The 18,384-nt window shown below is 42.6% G+C and overlaps 1 protein-coding gene across 2 annotated transcripts in view; it reads right to left on the bottom strand.

Annotated features, from left to right (window-relative positions):
- WWP2 (WW domain containing E3 ubiquitin protein ligase 2) overlaps positions 1-18,384 on the bottom strand; it is a 149,619-nt gene that overhangs the window by 110,941 nt on the left and 20,294 nt on the right. For both annotated transcript variants that reach the window (XM_042969661.1, XM_042969662.1), the window contains exons 2-4: positions 13,205-13,289; positions 6,693-6,840; positions 6,228-6,349 (exon numbers count right to left, since the gene is read on the bottom strand). In XM_042969661.1, the coding sequence (XP_042825595.1) occupies positions 6,228-6,349; positions 6,693-6,840; positions 13,205-13,274 (340 nt within the window). In that variant the 5' untranslated portion in view covers positions 13,275-13,289. The remainder of the gene's footprint in view (positions 1-6,227; positions 6,350-6,692; positions 6,841-13,204; positions 13,290-18,384) is intronic.

Below are 18,384 nucleotides of genomic sequence, written 5' to 3'. Positions count from 1 at the left end.
AGTCATTAGAAGCATGGTTATGAAAAGGCAAGATGCCCACTCCATCACCACTAAAAGAGGAAGCTGTATGCAAAGCAACTAACAAGGAAAAAAAAGAGCATAATTATCTCCTAATATGAGCAAAATTATCAATCTTAGAAATCACATCAAAGTCTACCAAGAAAACCCAAAAGAAGCTACTGAAAACATATACTAAGAATTCAGCTATTGAATGATTATGAAAAAAACAAAACAAAACAAAACCCACACATGCAGAAACTAAGAGTCGTATACAAACAACACTAAGTTAGGAGACCTACTAGGAAAAGATCCCACTGAAAATAAAATCAAAAGGGTTTTTTAAATTTAGAAGTCTGGGGAGCCTGGATGGCTCAGTCAGTTAAGCTTCTGACTTCGGCTCAGGTCATGATCTCATGGTTTGTGAGTTCGAGCCCTGCATCTGGCCCTGCACTGACAGCTCAGAACCTGCAGCTTGCTTCAGATTCTAGGTCTCCCTCTCTTTCTGCCCCTCCCCCACTCGCACTCTGTCTGTCTCCCAAAGATAAACATTAAAAATATATATTTTTTTTAATTTAGAAGAGTCTATCTAAAGATAACTTCAAAATGATCTGAGTGAATTTAGAGACACTCTATGTTCCTGGGTAGGAATTATTGGTACAGAAATTCTCCACAAAGGAACTTTACATAGGATAGAATTCCAATAAAATCTGAAGGGATTTGAGGGGAAGAAAGTAGGAAGAAGAGGAGAACCTGACAAAATAATTAAAGTTCAGGTAGTGTTGGGGCACCTGGGTGGCTCATTTGGTTAAGTGTCCCCCTCTTGGTTTTGGCTCAGATCATGATCTCATGGTTCATGAGTTCGAGCCCCTGGTCAGGCTCTGCACTGACAGTGCAGAGCCTACTTGGGATTTTCTCTCCCTCCCCTCTCTCTCTCTCTCTCTCTCTCTCTCTCCCTCCGCCCTTTCCTCTCTCGCTTGCTCTCAAATTAAATAAATAAACTTGAAAAATAAATAAATAAAGTTCAGGTGGTACTGTCATATATGCAAAGAAAAGAGGGAGGAAGATTTTGAAAAGGAGAGAAATTCAAATAGTCAGATATTAAAACATGGTAATATTACAACAGTTAAGACAGTGATTGTAAAAGGCTAATAAAACAACAGATGAAATGGAAAATCCCCCAACAGGCCCAAGTGTGTATGTATATATATGTAGACATTGTTTAATATAAGCTGAAGATAAACAACCCAAATCATTGGGGATAATAATCACAGATGGGTTATTCAATAAGTAGTGCTAAATCAATCAGTTAACTATTTGGGAAAAATTAAATTAGATCCTGGGGCACCTGGGTGGCTCAGTTGAGTATCTGACTCTTGGTTTCAGCTCAGGTCATGATCTCCTGCGTTCAAGCCCCAAGTCAGGCTGGCAGCGTGGAGCCTGCTTAGGATTTTCTCAATATCTCTCCTCTCCCCTCCCCTCCCCTCCCCTTCCCTCCCCTCCCCTCTTGTCTTCTCTCTCTCTCCCCCTTTCTCTCTCTGCCCCTCCCCCACTCACAATATCTGTTTCTCTCAAAAATAAACACTCAAAAAGTAAAATAAAATTAGATCCCTATTCACACTGCACACAAAAATAACATCACTTAAAGAATTAAATGTAAAAAAAAAAAATCACAATGAACTAGTAAAAACTAGAGGTGACTATTTACCTGATCTCAGAATGGGAGAAAGCCTTTCATAAAGGAAAAGGCTACAAATACAAAGAGTGACAGATTCAACTACAAGTTTAAAACATCTCTTTGGAAAATAGGGAAAAAAAAATCTACAAAACTAAAATGCAAATGAAAAACTGGAAAGATATTTACAAATTATGAGACAAAGAGTAACAGCCTTAACATATAAAACACCTTCAAAACTAAAAGACAAAAATGCACCCTTTGATATAAAAATGAACAAAGGACGTTACTAAGGCAATAAACACACTCTAAAAATATTCAATCTCCTTCAATAAATCACAGCATCATATAGGTAGAGTGATATTGGGGGAACTTCAGAGACATAACAACCAAATTCAATGAGACCTCGTCCGAATTCAGGTTCAAGCAAACCAACTTGAAAATGACACTTAGAGGGGCGCCTGGGTGGCTCAGTCGGTTGAATGTCCGACTTTGGCTCCGGTCATGATCTCACGATCTGTGGGTTTGAGCCCCACGTCGGGCTCTGTGCTGACAGCTCAGAGCCCAGAGCCCGCTTCAGATTCTGTGTCTCCCTCTCTCTCTAACCCTCCCCCACTAGCACTCTGTCCCTCTCTCTCAAAAATAAAATAAAAATATTAAAAAAAAAGAAAAGAAAAAAGAAAATGACACTTAGAGATAAACAGGTGAAATTGAACAGGGACTGCGCATCAGGTGATCGATCATAAGGAATTCATATCAACATTGCAAGGTGTGATAATAGTGTAGTAATCACAGACAAAAACATCCTTTCTGTTTCCTCTCTGGGCTCAGCCCTAATTTGCAGAGTCATGGCTAAACGCACCAAGAAGGTCAGAATCCTCGGTAAATGGAGGACCCGTGATGGTGCCTCCCACAGGAAAAGGGTGAAGAAGATTGAAATAAGCCAGCACGCCGAGTGCTGTGGCAAAACCAAGATGAAAAGATGAGCTGTGGGGATCTGGCACTGTGGTTCGTCCATGAAAACGGAAGCCGGGGACCTGCAAGAGGGCTTCCACCGTCACAGCAGAGTCGGTCGTCAGAAGCCTGAAGGAGCTGAAAGAGCAGTAGAAGCTCCACCTCTTCAAACACTACTAGTCTACGATAAATGGGTTCACGTATGTAACACGATAGAATAACAAACAAGGAAAATATCCTCGTGTTTTACGAGAGGCAGGCTGAAGAATCTAAAATATAACGCTCGAACCTGTAATTTACTTTGAAATACTACAACCAAAAAGAGAAATAGATGAAGCAAATGTGGCATACCGTTAATTATCAAACAGGCAAAAACAATATACGTGTGTGTGTGTGTGTGTGTGTGTGCATGTATATATATTTTTTTAATCAAGCCAATAAAGGCCAAAATGCAACAGAAACTAGCAATCTTAGCTACTGCTGATGGGAGGGTAAACTGGCAGAACTTTTCTGGAGAGTAATTTTGCAATATGTGTCAAATGTCACAAATATGTGAAAAATGTTTAAACCCTGCAAATCCATCTTCAATAATTTTTTTTTTAACAGACAGAGTGAGAGAGAGCCAGGGAGAAGGACAGAGGGAGACAAAGAAAGGATCTTAAGCAGACTCCACGCTCCGTGCAGAGTCCAATGCGGGACTCGATGCCGTGACCCTGGGATCATGACCTGAGCCAAAATCAAGCTCAATGAAATGAACCACCCAGCCACCCTCATCTTCAGTAATTTATGACAAGTAAACTATCAACAATGGACATATATATATATATATATTTACATATATTTACCATAGCATTATTTATGACTGTAAGATACTTAAAACTACCCCAGTATCCAAACCTAAATTTCCACACAACCACCTGAGAAACTACCACTAGGCAGTCATCAAAAAGTACATTTTGGAAGAATAATTAAAGCCGCCGTATCAATATATTTTATGGTATAGCAGCTATGGAAAACAGTATACTGGTTCCTCAAAAAATTAAACAAAGAATTACCATATGACGCATCAATTCTGCTTCTCAGGCACAGATCCAAAAGAACTGAAAGCAGGAACTTGAACAGGTATTTGTACGCTCGGATTCATAACAGTACCATTTACAACAGGCAAAAGGTGGGAGCAGCCCAAGTGTTTCTGGACAGGTGGATGGATAACAAAACGTGGTATGCACATAGGACAGAATATTATTTGGCCTTAATAAGAAGGGAGATTCTGATACATGCTACAGCTTGGAGGTGCCTTGAGGACCTTATGCCGAGTCCAGTAAGCCAGATATAAAAGGGCAAATACTGTATGATTTCACCCAATTGAGGTAGCTAGTCAGATGCATAGAAAAAGTAGAACTGTGGGCGGGGTGGAGGGAAGAGGAGAAATGAACTGTGCAGTGGGTAGAGAGTTTGAGTTTAAAGTTCTGAAGATGAGGCACCTGGGTGGCTCAGTCGGTTGTCTGACTTCGGCTCAGGTCATGATCTCACAGTTCAGGGGTTCAAGCCCCTTAGTGGGCTCTCTGCTCTCAGCGCAGAGCCTGCTTCAGATCCTCTGTCTCCCTCTCTCTCTCTGCCCCTCCCCTGCTCATGCGTGCATGTATGCACTCTCTCTCTGTCAAAAATAAACATTTATAAACAAAGTTCTGAAAATGAATGGCAGTGATGCTTGCACAACAAGCGTATACTCAATTGCCACTACACGGCACACTTACGAATGGTTAAGACGGTAAATTTTATGTTACGTGCCTTTTATCACAATTAGAAAAAAATAAGTAAATAAAGATCTACTGAGGGGCACCTGACTGGCTCAGTCAGAAGAGCATGTGGCTCTTGATCCTGTGGTCATAGGTTTGAGCCCCACGTTGAGTATAGAGATTACAAAATAATAATAATAATAAACAACTTTAGAACAAAAAAAAGAGGGGCACCTGGGTGGCTCAGTCAGTTGGGTGTCTGACTTTGGCTCAGGTCATGATTTCATGGTTCTTGAGTTCAAGCCCCACGTCGGGCTCTGCGCTGATAGCACGGAAACTGCTTGGGATCCTCTCTCTACCTCTCTCTGTCCCCCTCCCCTGCTAGCACACACATGCACTCTTCCTCTCTCAAAAACAAACGTTAAAAAAAATGTTTAAATAAAAAAAGATATACTAATACATTTTAAAGAGAAAAAATGTAAAATAATATGTTGTAAAATAATATGTTTTTGTATGGTCACGATCTTGTTTCACGGATGTCTTAAATATATACGTGTGCAACAGGAAAAAAAGGCTCAGAAAAATACATATCAAAATGTTAGCAATTATCACTAAGCACTGTGGTTTACAGGAGAATTTTATTTTCTTTGTACGTCTGTGCGCTTGTGTCTAATTTCCAGTTTTGCTACAATACTTTTACAATCAAAAGCAAAGGTTTGTTGACGGAACAAATGAAGAAGAAAAGAAAGGACACTCATTGGCTGCTGATCCTAACGTGACAATGTCCACAAGTGTATCTCCAAAAGACATGATAAATATAACCCTCCTTGATAATCAAATTATAAAAGGCAGGCTAGAGTTTGAGAAAATAAAGACAGACTCAGAAGAGAAACCATCAGGGAGCTCCCTGCAGAACTAAAAGAGAGGCATATTCCTGGTTTTAAGCAATTTCTGAAGCTGCGGCAGGCTCCCCACATCTCTGGGTGCCCGGCAGAAAGGGAAAGACCAGGGGAACCTCAAACACCACTCGAGCAGCCTGTCAGAAAGAAAAGACTCTTGAATCCACGCAGCACTCACCCGGGACTCAACACTCCCCACCCCCACATCCCTCTTAAGCTAACTCCACTTTCAGAAAATATTTTCTAGACAGCAGACATCAAGAGAAAAAGGAGCCTTTCTTTCCATGGAGTTCCCTCCCCACATATGGTACTGCTCTCAATAGAGGCTTTATGAGGGAGGGTCCAGATACCACAGCCACGGGTTATGCCACTGACCACAAGCAGCAATAAATAGACGTTGGGGTTTAGATTTCCATGCAGCAGAGGCACCCTGAATAATTAAGACACAGCTTCCAGCACATTCCAACATCCAGTAAACGTTCACTGAGTGCCTACTAAGCACAAGGCACTACGTGTAACACCATTCCCCCCTCCACACAAACACACAAACACACGCAGCTTCTTTGTTCCATTCAAGGACTCAGACTAGGAAAGTAATGATTTGGGGTGCAGGCATCTGACAGTTTGATTCAAAATGTCACATGTCTCCGGGATTGGGAAAAGAGAGGCAGAGGGAAAGCATTCATCCTTGAGAAAGGATCAAGGGGACACATCACTGCATCCCAGCGCTAGAGCCCAAGGACAAAATAGGCTGAATCCCACAGTGAAGGCAGAGAAGAGCTCTCGCCTTCCTAAAACTCCACGGGCAGCGTCTATGGGGAACAGAGTCCCCGCAGCCCCTGGTCCTGGAGGAAACCGCATCACCGGGTCTGTCCGTGGTGTGAGAGAGAAATCCAAGCCTTCTGAATTCTTCTCCCAACCCCCACAGATGAATCATGTCGGCCACCCCGTCATCATACGTACTTTTGCCCCCATTGTTCTTCAGGACATTGGAGAGGTTGACAGAGGCGGTGCCTAGCAGCTCATTTCTCAAAGTATGGCAGCTCCAAACCTTCAAATCTAAATGACTCTGGGCCGTGACATTCCTGGAAAACAAATACTTGATTCATCACATCCAAGCATATTGGTCACTCCTACAGCTGAGAAGAAAACAGATCAACTATACTGCTGACATCTTGGCGGGGGGGACCTCAAACAGGAAGACGCTCACGTACACCCTTTCCCCCACAAAGCTGGCCCTGTAACCATCTAGCTAATAATGAGTGCTCTGTGAGCTCAATGATGTAGAAACACCTGAAGAGAGGCGCCTTGGGTACCAAAGGCAGAAGAGTTTGAGGCCTCACAGGAAACCTGGATCTCCCACAACCCCCTTAGAGAGCCTTCTCTCTTTCTCCCATGTTACTGCGAAGAGAAGGGACTTTCTCTTACAAAATGATGATCTCATTCCAGAGAAGCTCCGAGCTCCCAATTCGCTTCCCAGTCTTCTTGGTCTCACTGGGGAGTCCATCCACTGCCACCTCCACAAATGAGTTAATTCGAGGTTGACGATTATGCACCTTGGGCTTTGCTGACACCACTGGACAGGAAAGAAAAGTCAAAGATGAGTCAGAGGGCTCCCAGCTGCCCCCCTGTGGCAGATGTTCTTGCTCTTTTCTGCTGTTACGTTTAAAAAGTAAGTTTTGGTTTCTTTCTGATGATCAACAAATTTTTTTAAAAAATATGAAGCTTAAGAAAAGAAGCACTCTTAACCTGAAAACTCTGGGATAATTATCATTAAGATGTTGGCAAATCCAGACTTTCAACTCTTACGCCCCCAATTCTTTAAGAATTCTTCTCAATTTTAAATGGCTGCAATACGAGCCCATTGTACAGACATGCCACAATTTAGTTAACTATTCTTTCAATGCTGAAAAGACTGCTTTCAATTTTTCACTCTGGGAAAATCATCATGAATATATAGATTTGCATGCATTTCCTCCAAATGATCTGAATATTTTTGAAGTTCCCAAAACAGTTTAATTCCTTTGCAAAAAGGATAAACCCACGTAGATGAATATATTCATTTCACGACCATAGCATTGAGTATTAAGGTTTTTTTGTTTTTTGCTTTTTGCAAATCAGATAGATTAAAAAAAACACATAAATTATGTAAAATTTAATGAGCACTTGTTACAGACACTATGCTGTGCACACGTCATCTAACTCCATCCTTTAAACAAACCCATGGGGCAGGGAATATATCACCACCCCCATCTCAACCAAGAGGAAACAGGCTTGGGGAAGTTAGGTCATTGCCCCAGAAAACATAGCCAGGGAGTTTCAAACCAGGATGTGCACCCAGGCAACCTGACACCACACCATGCTATACATCGTTACCAGATTCTGCGTACCTGTTCTACTGCTGTTCTTCGATTACTGGTGAGGGTCAATGTTTTTTCTATGTGCTTATCAGCCATCTGCATTTCCTGTTCTATTTGTATCCTTGATGTGGCAGCATTTCTGATGTTTATTTGGTAGCAGCAAGCCAGGCTAAACAAGTATCCATACACCCAGGGCCAGACAGGTGTCTCTTATGGCACACATCAGCCACAATGGAAACTCCAGGTCACTGGGATGGAACACATCTAAGATGTCCTCTATCCCATGCCCCAAATCAGAGCATAGGACTGGCATTTCTTACCTATGATGGCAAGACTGAGCTCCCTTCCATCAAGATTCCCTTACAGAGCCGTGTAAGGGTCCACAACTTGACAAAGGACAAACCTAACTCTGGATTCTTTTAACAATGCCTGTCTTCTCCCGGCCCAAAAGAACAGGAGAGAGCAAGGCAAACAACAACAACAGCAAAAGCTGTGGCTAAAATTCAGAAGCAACAAGGGATGGTACTGGGGAAAAAACAGGTTGTGGTGGCGGGAAATGTGGTCCAGAGTAGAAAACCGAAATACTTTTCACACAGACCAAGGTTAACTGAGGCCACCTAGTGGTGTGAGCATAGCTCTGCACCCAGACCCTTAAGGTGGTGGAGCAGAGGGCCGACTAGTTATAATTCTAGTCCTATCATTTTGAGCTGGACAGTTTCTTTGAAATCAACAAGTTCAAGCCCTTCATTTAAAAGTTGGGCAACTAAGGTTCAGAGAGGGGAAATAACATATCCAAAATCACGGAGTCCGAGGCAAAAGCTAAGCTGGGAACCAAGTCTCCCAGCTCCCGGCCAATTCTCTGAACTCTGCCCTGGTGTTTCCTTTTTTGCCCCTCGAGTTTTTTCCCTAAGTATTTTGTTTGTTTGTTTTGTTTTTGTTTTGTTTTGGTTTTCAAAAATACCAAGAATTCCTATAAACCCTTCACCTAAGGGTCACCAAATATTAACTTTTCACTATATCTGCTTTATTATTCTTTCTCTCCCCCGACTCCCTCTCGTACACATTCACATTTGTTTTTGAAACTTTGAGAGTGAGTTTCAGATGCTGTGCCCCCTTTCTTCTAAATACTTCAGTGCATATTTCCAAGAACAAAGACATTTTCTGACAATACCACAGTATAATTATCAACATGGCGAAATTTAACATCCTTTAAAACTATGATCTAATGTACAGACCTTATTTAAATTTTGTTAAATGCCCTATCAATGTCCATTATAGCAAAAGAGAAAAGAAACTTTTTTCCCCCCCTGGTCCGTCCAGGACCCAATCTCGGATCACATATTGGTAGTTTTATCTTGAAGTTTTCAGTTTCCAGAAAAGGTGAAAGAACAGGACAACTAATACTTGTATACTGTGCAGCAACTGCCATCTGGCCACCTTTGCTTCTTTCTCTTTCTATGTGTGTGCCTGTGTCAGTGCTATTCAAGAAAATATCAGTGATAAGGGGCACCTGGGTGACCCAGTCGGTTGAGTGTCCAACTTCGGCTCAGGTCACGATCTCATGGTTTACGAGTTCAAGCCCCACATGGGGCTGTCTGCTGTTAGCGCAGAGCCTGCTCCAGATCCTCTGTCTCCCTCTCTCTCTGCTCCTCCCCCACTCGTGCTCACTCTCTCTGTCTCAAAACTAAATAAACATTAAAAAAAAAATCTTCAATGACAAGCAAAAAGTTCTATGCCAGCACAGTCCAATGCAATGCCATGAGATACATGTGGCTACGAAGCCATTAGCATGGCTAGTATGACTGAGGATTTGCATTTTAAATTTAACTTTAATCAATGTAAAAATGTCTACGTGGCTGTAGTGGCTATCTTATTGGACAGCACGGGATACAGACATGTGATGTTTATGTCTATATATGTGCATGAGTGTGCATATATCCACAAACTTTTTTGGTAAACCACTTGAAAGTAAGTTGTAGACATCAAGACTGATCAGCCCTAAATACTTCCAGAATGCAATTCATACGAGTAAGGATGTTCTATATGCTGTACACCTGAAACGAACAGAACACAGTAGGTTAACTATACTTCAATTAAAAAAATAATAATAATAAGGAGGGTCTCCTGGCTGGCTCAGTTGGTAGAACATGCAACCCCTGACCTCAAGTTCATGAGTTTGAGCCCCATGCTGGGCATAGGAAAGAGAAAAAGACATTCTCCCACCTAACCACACCACCATTATTATACCTTAACAAATTTAGTCACTCCTATCATTTGATACTCGTTACATATCCAAATTTCCCCAACTGTTCCAAACATGTTGTTATAGCTGGTTTCCCCCAATCCAGGATCCAACTGAGATGAGCAAATTGCATTTGGTCGCTGGCTCCTTAATCTTTTAAAATCCACAGTGCTCCCCCTTCTTTTTCCATGACAATGCTTTTTAAAGACTTCCACCAGCTCTCTCATTGAATGCACCAAAGCCTGTATTTCTTAAATTGTTTTCCTCGTGGTGAGATTCACATTGAACATTTTTGTCAAGAATACTACACAGGTTACATTGCAAACTTCTCACCATGCACACTAGGTTGTCCTCCTATTGTGAATGCTAAGTTTGATCCCTTGGTTAATGTGGGATCTGTCAGGTGACTCCACTATAAAGATACATTTTCCCCTTTGTAACATATAATTAATCAGGGGGGTGATATTTTGAATGTTTCTTTTTTTTAAAGTTTATTTTTATTTTTGAGAGAGAGAGAGAGAGAATGAACGGGAGAGGGGCAGAGAGAGGGGGACAGAGGATCCAAAGCAGGCTCAATGCTGATAGCAGTGAGCCCAACGTGGCGCTCCAACTCGCCAACCACAAGATCATGACCTATGCCAAAGTTGGGCACTCAACCAACTGAGCCACCCAGGTGCCTCTGAATGTCTCTTGTTCTTAAAACACAAGCCAAAATAAAGGTCTCAACGTACGAGCAGGTTTATCTGGAAAGTTTACTCTGAATGTCTCTTGTTCTTAAAACACAAGCCAAAATAAAGGTCTCAACATACGAGCAGGTTTATCTGGAAAGTTTATTTACTGTTCGATGAAATATAAATGCCAATTTCACATCTTCACATGGGATTTAGCCTTTAAAGTTAACAAACAAGGGAGGAAAAATCACACATGGCCAAAATTATACCCGTGAAAAGCTCTCAGGAAGGCACAAAATAGAGTCTGATAGATGGTCTTTCAGTAGAGTCCCAAAGGCCAGTTTGAAGCCATGTTGTGCTGTTTTTTAGTATTTAGTTTCTCAGTGCTTCTTAAGTTAAATATCAGATAAAATAAGTCGCTTATTTTTAAGGGCCTTGATATATTTTTAAAATGTATCTTTGGGGCGCCTGGGTGGCTCAGTCAGTTGGGCGGCCGACTTCAGCTCAGGTCATGATCTCGCGGTCCGTGAGTTCGAGCCCCGCATCGGGCTCTGTGCTGACAGCTCAGAGCCTGGAGCCTGTTTCAGATTCTGTGTCTCCCTCTCTCTGACCCTCCCCCGTTCATGCTCTGTCTCTCTCTGTCTCAAAAATAAATAAACGTTAAAAAAAAATAAGTAAATAAAATGTATCTTAAAACTCTAGGACTGCATTACAGAGAGGCACAAGGGAGGGAACAGCATAGTCACATCTCCCCAATTACACTAGAGGCTCTATCAGTGAAACACAACAGAGGAGGAGCCACCCACACCATTTATTTTGTCATTTCTCTTTTTCTCTTTCTCCCTAACCATTTGCCTAAGTGGCATTATACACTCCCTATAGGTTAAATGCACATATAATGAGATGCACCTGTATTATCAAGTTAGCTCTTTCCACGCGAGCAAAAATTTCACAATGAGGAAAGGCAAACAGAGAAAGCTTTACAAGTCACTATGTGTTCCTGAATAATAAGGCCCCAAAACAGGGACTTCATTATGTCACCAGGCTCCATGGACATACTTCTGTTTTAATCTAGGCTTGCTAATTACTAGACAAGGTAGTAAAAGCTAAAGTCGCAAGTTCAAAGCTCTATCAAGTTCACTCTAACGCTTCTCCCCACTCCAAAGACCTAGAACAGCCATGGAGACATCAAGAAAAATGATGAAAATGTATCAAGACTTTTTTTTTTTTAATCCATAAGTAAATAAGAAACAGGCAGAGGACATGGACACACAATCCACAGAAAAGGAAATACAAGTTTCCCTTAAATATATGGTAAGATGCTAAACATCATTTATAACTTAAAGAAATGTGAAATAAAACTATGCTGACAAAGTTATTTTTACCAATCAGACTGGCGAAGAGAAAAAAGGTCTGACAACACATTGTGTTGGTAAAGATGTAGGGAAATAGCCACTCTCATCCACTGCTAGAAGAATATTCCTTCCAAGGAAGGCAACATGGCTCTCAAAATCACAAAACTACATCCCCTTTGATATGTCTGTATGTGTAATACTACCACAAGAAACTGGTAATGTTAGTTTCCTCCAATCAGGGGCACTGAGGAGCCAGAGGAAAGGAAACAACTTTAAAGTATGTGAATAGATTAAATAAATGAGTGACATTTCCATTTCAAAAATAATCACTAAAAAAATGACGACACAATTTTGCCTCCAAATGACTGTGCCTCTGAGAGGCCTGAGTGCTGACACCGAGTGCTGTTTCCCCCGTCCCCAGGCATCTCCCAGGGCTCTTCTGCAGACCTAAGGCTACCAAAGCTACATTCTGTCATTCAAGCAATATTCACTGGCAACCCAATATGTTTCCAGCACTGTTCCAATCACTGGGGTATCAGAAGTAACCAAGACAGACAAATATCCCTGTGTTTGTGGTGTTTATACTCTATTGAAGGAGACAGTTAACGAAGGAAATAAATATATGGACTGTGTTAAATGGTGACAAAGCTAAGAAGAGAAATCTACAGTAGTGAAGGGGACAGATATGAGGGAGGTGGGGGAGGGGGAGGCTGCATCCGGGGGAATCAGGAAGGCCTTTTGAAGAAGGTGACTTATGAGTAAAGACCTACAGGGGCACCTGGGTGGCTCAGATGGTTAAGCGTCTGACTCCTGGTTTTCGGCTCAGGTCTTGACCTCACGGTTTCACGGGCTCGAGCCCCGCATCAGGCTCCATGCTGACAGTGTGGAGCCTGCTTGGGATTCTCTGTCTTCCAATCTCTCTCTGCCCCTCCCCCAGGCACGCTGTCTCTGTCTTTCTCAAAAATAAACTTAAAAAAAAAAAAAAAAAGAAGTTGGCCCATTAAAAAAAAAAAAAAGACCTCTAGAAAGTAAGGAAGCAAAGCAGGTAGACATCTAGCCCCAAAGTATTTCACTCAGAGGGAACGGCAGGTACAAACACTCAGAGGGGGTAGCATGCCCAGTACCTTCAACGGAGAGCAAAGAGGCCCGTGTGGCTATAGCCGAGCACATGTGGAAAAGTAACAAGCGATGAGGAGTGGGAGTGGGGGTGGGGTCATATCATGAGGGGTCTTCAGCTCCCACCGGGCGAGACGGAGAGCCCCTGACGTGTTTAAGACCTCAAAGGGCAAACCCCTCGCATGGCGCCACTCACCTTTCAGAGTAAGTTGAGACTTCTCAAAAGGCAGAGCCACTCCTGCGCGGCTGGAACTGGCAGATGCCATGTCATCACCAGAAAACTGCAAGGCAAGCACAGCAGTAGGTTTGCAGAGTACCTGGTAAGACACTGGGGAACTGTATTAATTTTAATATGTGAATGTAAAGATATGAAGTCCAGAAAATATAAATATCCAAGCAACTTGGTGTTACTTCTGTCACGGTGGCGTTTGGCTTGTAACGACTACGGGCCCAGATGGATCTTGGCTAGCCTAGGAAGGACACAGGACTACTAAACCAACACGTACAGGAGACAGCCTAAGTAACACCTTCAAAAAAAGAGTCACAGTTCAACAATATAAAAAAAAGGGGGGTGGGGGGCTGGGTGGCTCAGTCAGTTGAGCATCCAACTCTTAACATCAGCTCAGACCATGGTCCCAGGATCGTGGGATTGAGCCCCGCATTGGGCTCATGTGCCAAGTGTGGAGCCTGCTTGGAATTCTCTCTTTCTCTTTCCCTCTGCCCTCTCCCCTGCTCACTCGCTCGCTCTCTCTGAGAAAAAAAGAAAAAAAAAGGGAGGCATCCGGTGGCTCAGTTGGTTAAGCATCCGACTCTTGATTTCACATTTCATGAGATCAAGCCCCGCATCAGGCTCAGGGCTGGGCATGGAGCCCACTTGGGATTCTCTCTCCCTCTCCCTCTGCCCCTCTCCCACTCACTCACAAGTGCATATGGATGCTCGCTCTCTTTCACAATAAATACATTTTTCTAAAAATCCAATTTTTTAACCCATTTTTAATTTTTTAATGTTTATTCATTTCTTGAGCGAGAGAGAGCACAAGCAGGTGAGGGGCAGAGAGAGAGGGGGATAAAGGATCCAAAGTGGGCTCTGTGCTGACAGCAGAGAGCCCCATGCAGAGCTCAAACTCACAAACCATAAGATCATGACCTGAGTCAAAGTCAGACGCTCAACCAACCAAGGTGCCCCAAAGTAAACCAATTTTTTAAATCAGCAAAAGATGTGAATAGACATTTCTTCAAAAAAGATATACAGGGGCACCTGGGTGGCTCAGTCGGTTGAGTATTCAATTTTGGCTCAGGTTATGATCTCATGGTTCTTGAGTTCAAGCCCCACATGGGGGTCTCTGCTGTCAGCGAGGAGCCCACTTTGGATCCTTGGTCTCCCTCTCTCTCTGCCCCTCCCCCACGTGCACACACGCACACGTTCATGCTCTCTCTCGCTCGCTCAAAAATAAATAAACATTAAAAGTGTTCAAAAAAAGGGGCTCCTGGGGCACCTGGGTGGCTCAGTCGGTTGAGCGTCTGGCTTTGGCTCAGGTCATGATCTCACGGTTCGTGAGTCTGAACCCCACATAAGGCTCTGGCCTGACAGCTCAGAGCCTGGAGCCTGCTTCAGATTCTGTGTCTCCCTCTCTCTGCCCCTCCTCCACTTGCACTGTATGTCTCTCTCAAAAATAAACATCAAAAAAAATTCTTTTAATTAAAAAAAAAAAAGTGTTCAAAAAAAGGATATACAAATGGCCAAAAAGCACATGTGGGGTGTTCTTCACTACCTCACTCCATCTTGGCTAGAGGTATAAGTCTATCTTGCATTTGGAATGGATCTCTTAATCGTATATGATTTTGTAATAGCATCCTTTGTCATTTGAAAAATATTGGTTCACTGAGCTATGTAGACATTCCAAATGTTGACACATTTCATTATACACTATCCAAAAACAGCACATTTGTGAAATGTCACCAGTGATATCATCAGACAGATCTTTAAGTATTGGGAAACTGTCAAGCTCTTAGTGGTAGATATGTGTTCCAAATTTCTACTTTTCACTTCAAAACTCATATTTTATCATTGGCAACAAATGCTGTGAGCTGTTTTCCTTCAAGTGATAGGCTCACTTCATTCATCTTCACGAAAATGTCTGCCAAACATCCAAATCTAGTAACTTCAGTTAAGTGAAAATAGTATTTCACAAAAAAAGCAACGAACTCAGCTCTCAATTCAAACACTCACAAAAGTGCTTTTTCTCAAGGCAACCATTATGGTTCAGAACGCAGAAGCGCCTTGAGCATAGTTTCCATTTCATCAAAGAGAATATTAAAAAAGACATGCATACGAGTCAAGACTTAATAAAATTAGTAACTTTTACTGCTCCATCAAGTACATTCTTAAGTGCAACTAACTGTTTTCTTCTCTTTCACCCAGTATGCCACACTGAGGAATACGGTGACAACAGCTGAGAGGCGTGCCACTGCCCGGATTCAAGCAACGGCAACAATAGCTCTACCCACCTTTGCTTTTGCACCATCCGTGCATATGTGATCACAGAGGAAAGAGGCAAAGAAAGTTGTTATGAAAACAATTTTGATCTTGCAAAACCCTGTAACTCTCAAGGGGCCGCCAGAGGTAGAAGGACCACCCCTGAGAACTGCTACTGCAAAAACACTGTGAAATTCCTATTCTATTCAACATCATTAATACCTTTTCTCATTGTTTCTGATCTCTCCTCCGAACTTCCAATCCTGAAGAGCTGTTCAGCCTTAAAACAATGCATGACTCCAAGAATGGAAGCCCTTTACGTGAGGATGAAATGTGGCCACTGTGAAGTCACAATGATTTTGACATTTTCCATAGCTAAGGTCAAATCATTTTGTGCCTCAAGATGTTAGCCCAAAACAAAATAATCTGCCTTATTTGTAAGATATACCTCGTCCAAAAAATTTGTAAGTGATTAGTTTTTTGTTTTTTGGGTTTTTTTTCTGGACTGGTCTGTAACAAGCATTTTACTGCAATCTTGCATATGGAACAGCAGTGGAATCCCCTGAAAAGTTCCAGGGAGCATATGGCAATATGATACTGGAATGGTGGAATATGGGAACACAATACTGAAACTACCCTTATCGAGTTCTCAAGACTAGAGCTCCATGTTATTAAATCTGGTAGTGAATTCTCAGTCCTCATCTCACGTGACCTGCTGGCAGCCTCTGACATGATGGACCCATCACTGTCTTCCTTGACATGCTTCCTTCCCTTGGTTCCAGAAGTCACACCTGCCTGATTTTCCACCCGCCTGGCCTGCTGCTCCTGCTCAACCCCTTTGCGGGCTCCTTTTCCCCTCCTCACCCTCTAACATAAGGGTGTCCCATGGCTCAGGCGTTACCCATCTGCTGGTTATTTCACTGATCTCATGGCTTTAAATACCATCTATTTGTTGAGCGTCCCACATTGGTATGTATGGTACAAACCTCACCCTCGAACCTCAGACCCTCTGTCTACTGGCAAAACCGATCTTCTGATATCCTCCCTTCCCCCACGAATGTGCTTCTCAGCCTGCTGCATCTCAGTTAATGACAACTCCTTCCAACCAGTGGCTCAGGCCAAAATCCTGGGGCTCATCCCTGCTTCTCCTTTCCTCCTCCCACCCCACATCAATCCGTCAATAATGCCTGTTGGTTCTACCACTAAAATATTCCCAGGTTCAAATATTTCTCTCCACCTCTGCTGTCAGTGTCTTGGTCCAAAGCCCGGTGATCTCTTACCCAGATTGTTGTTTCTCCCTTCACCCCCTTCAATCTAATCTCTACACTCAGCAGATTGATTTTTTTTTTAATATGTACGTCAGATTATACCACTCTGCTATTCAAAACCACCCAGTGGCTTCTCATCCACCTCAGAGCAAAAGCCAAAGTCCTGAAAATGGAGGTCCTGTGTAATACAGTCCATACCCCTCTCTGACCTCATCCCTTTTCTCTCCCCACTTATTCCCTCCTCTCAAGCTACTACACAAGCCTCCTCACTGTTCCTTGAACATGCCAGATATGCTCCCCTCTTAGACTCCCACCTTTTCCATCTAGAATGTTCTTTCCCCAGTAGTCCACATACATGGTTTATTCCTTCATTACCTCAGGCATTTACTCAAATGTCACTTTTTTTTTTTTTAATATTTCTTTTTGAGAGACAGCGCGCGCGCACACACACACACACACACACACACACGAGCAGGGAGGGGAGAGAGAGGGACCGAGACAGAAATCAGAGGCGGGTTCTGCGCTGACAGCAGAGAGCTCAATGCGGGCCTCAAACTCATGATCCGTGAGATCATGACCTGAGCTGACGTTGGACGCTTAACCAACTGCGCCACCAGGTGCCCCTCAAATGTCACTTTCTTAAGAGGTGTTCCCAGACCACCCTATTAACCCTACCTCTCCACACACATTTGGACCCATCCTTCCTTATTTTACTCTTCCTCCCTAGCATTTATCACTGATATGATTAATATCGTATTGATTTATTTTATTTATTGTCTCTCTCTACCCAGCCCCCCCCCCGAATGTAAGCTGCGTGAAGGCTGAGATGTGTGTCCCATCTGTCAGCCCTGTAGCCCGACTAACTAGAATGGTCCCTGCCCCATAACTGGAACTCCAGAAATGTTTCCTGAAAGAATGAATTTGAACATCATTTTCTGAAATTTAAAAGAATGATGTTGTGATTCCCCAGTCTGAATTTGTTTGGGAAAAGCAATAAAAAGATCAACTCTTTGGGGCGCTGAGTGGTTCAGTGGGTTAAGCTTCCAACTCTGATTTCAGTTTGGGAGTCACAATCTCACAGTTCGTGAGTTGGAGCCCCACACAGGGCTCTGTGCTGACAGTGTGGAGCCTGCTTGGGAATCTCTCCTCTCTCTGTCCCTCTGCTGTTCGCTAGCGCATGTGCTCTCTCTCTCTCTCTCTCTCAAAATAAATTAATAAACTTAAAAAAAAAAAAATCAAGTCTCTTTCTACCTAGCAGATTAGCAAGAGATTGGAAGTCTGACAATAAGTGCTGATGAAAAGCCTTATACACTTTTGGGGGCATATTAGATGGTACCTGCCAGCTCCATAAAGTTAAAGATGCGTATATAGTGCACCTCCCAAGATTCCATTCCTACATATCTGCCAAGAGAAAATCTTCTAACACACGCTGAAGAAGCCATATTCAAAGACATTAGTCACAACGTTTCTAGTAGTAAAAATTTGTAAACAATGTCCATCAATGGGGGAATGAGTAAACTGTGATACATTTATAAAATGGAATACTATGTAGTGCTTGAAATATATGAATTCAATCTTCATGTACAAATCCCAAATTATAATGCTAAAAGGAAAAAAAAAAAAAAAAAAGCC

This window comes from Panthera tigris, chromosome E2, assembly GCF_018350195.1.
Source record: "Panthera tigris isolate Pti1 chromosome E2, P.tigris_Pti1_mat1.1, whole genome shotgun sequence".
Lineage (NCBI taxonomy): Eukaryota > Metazoa > Chordata > Mammalia > Carnivora > Felidae > Panthera > Panthera tigris.
This window is presented reverse-complemented; position numbering and strand designations above follow the sequence as displayed.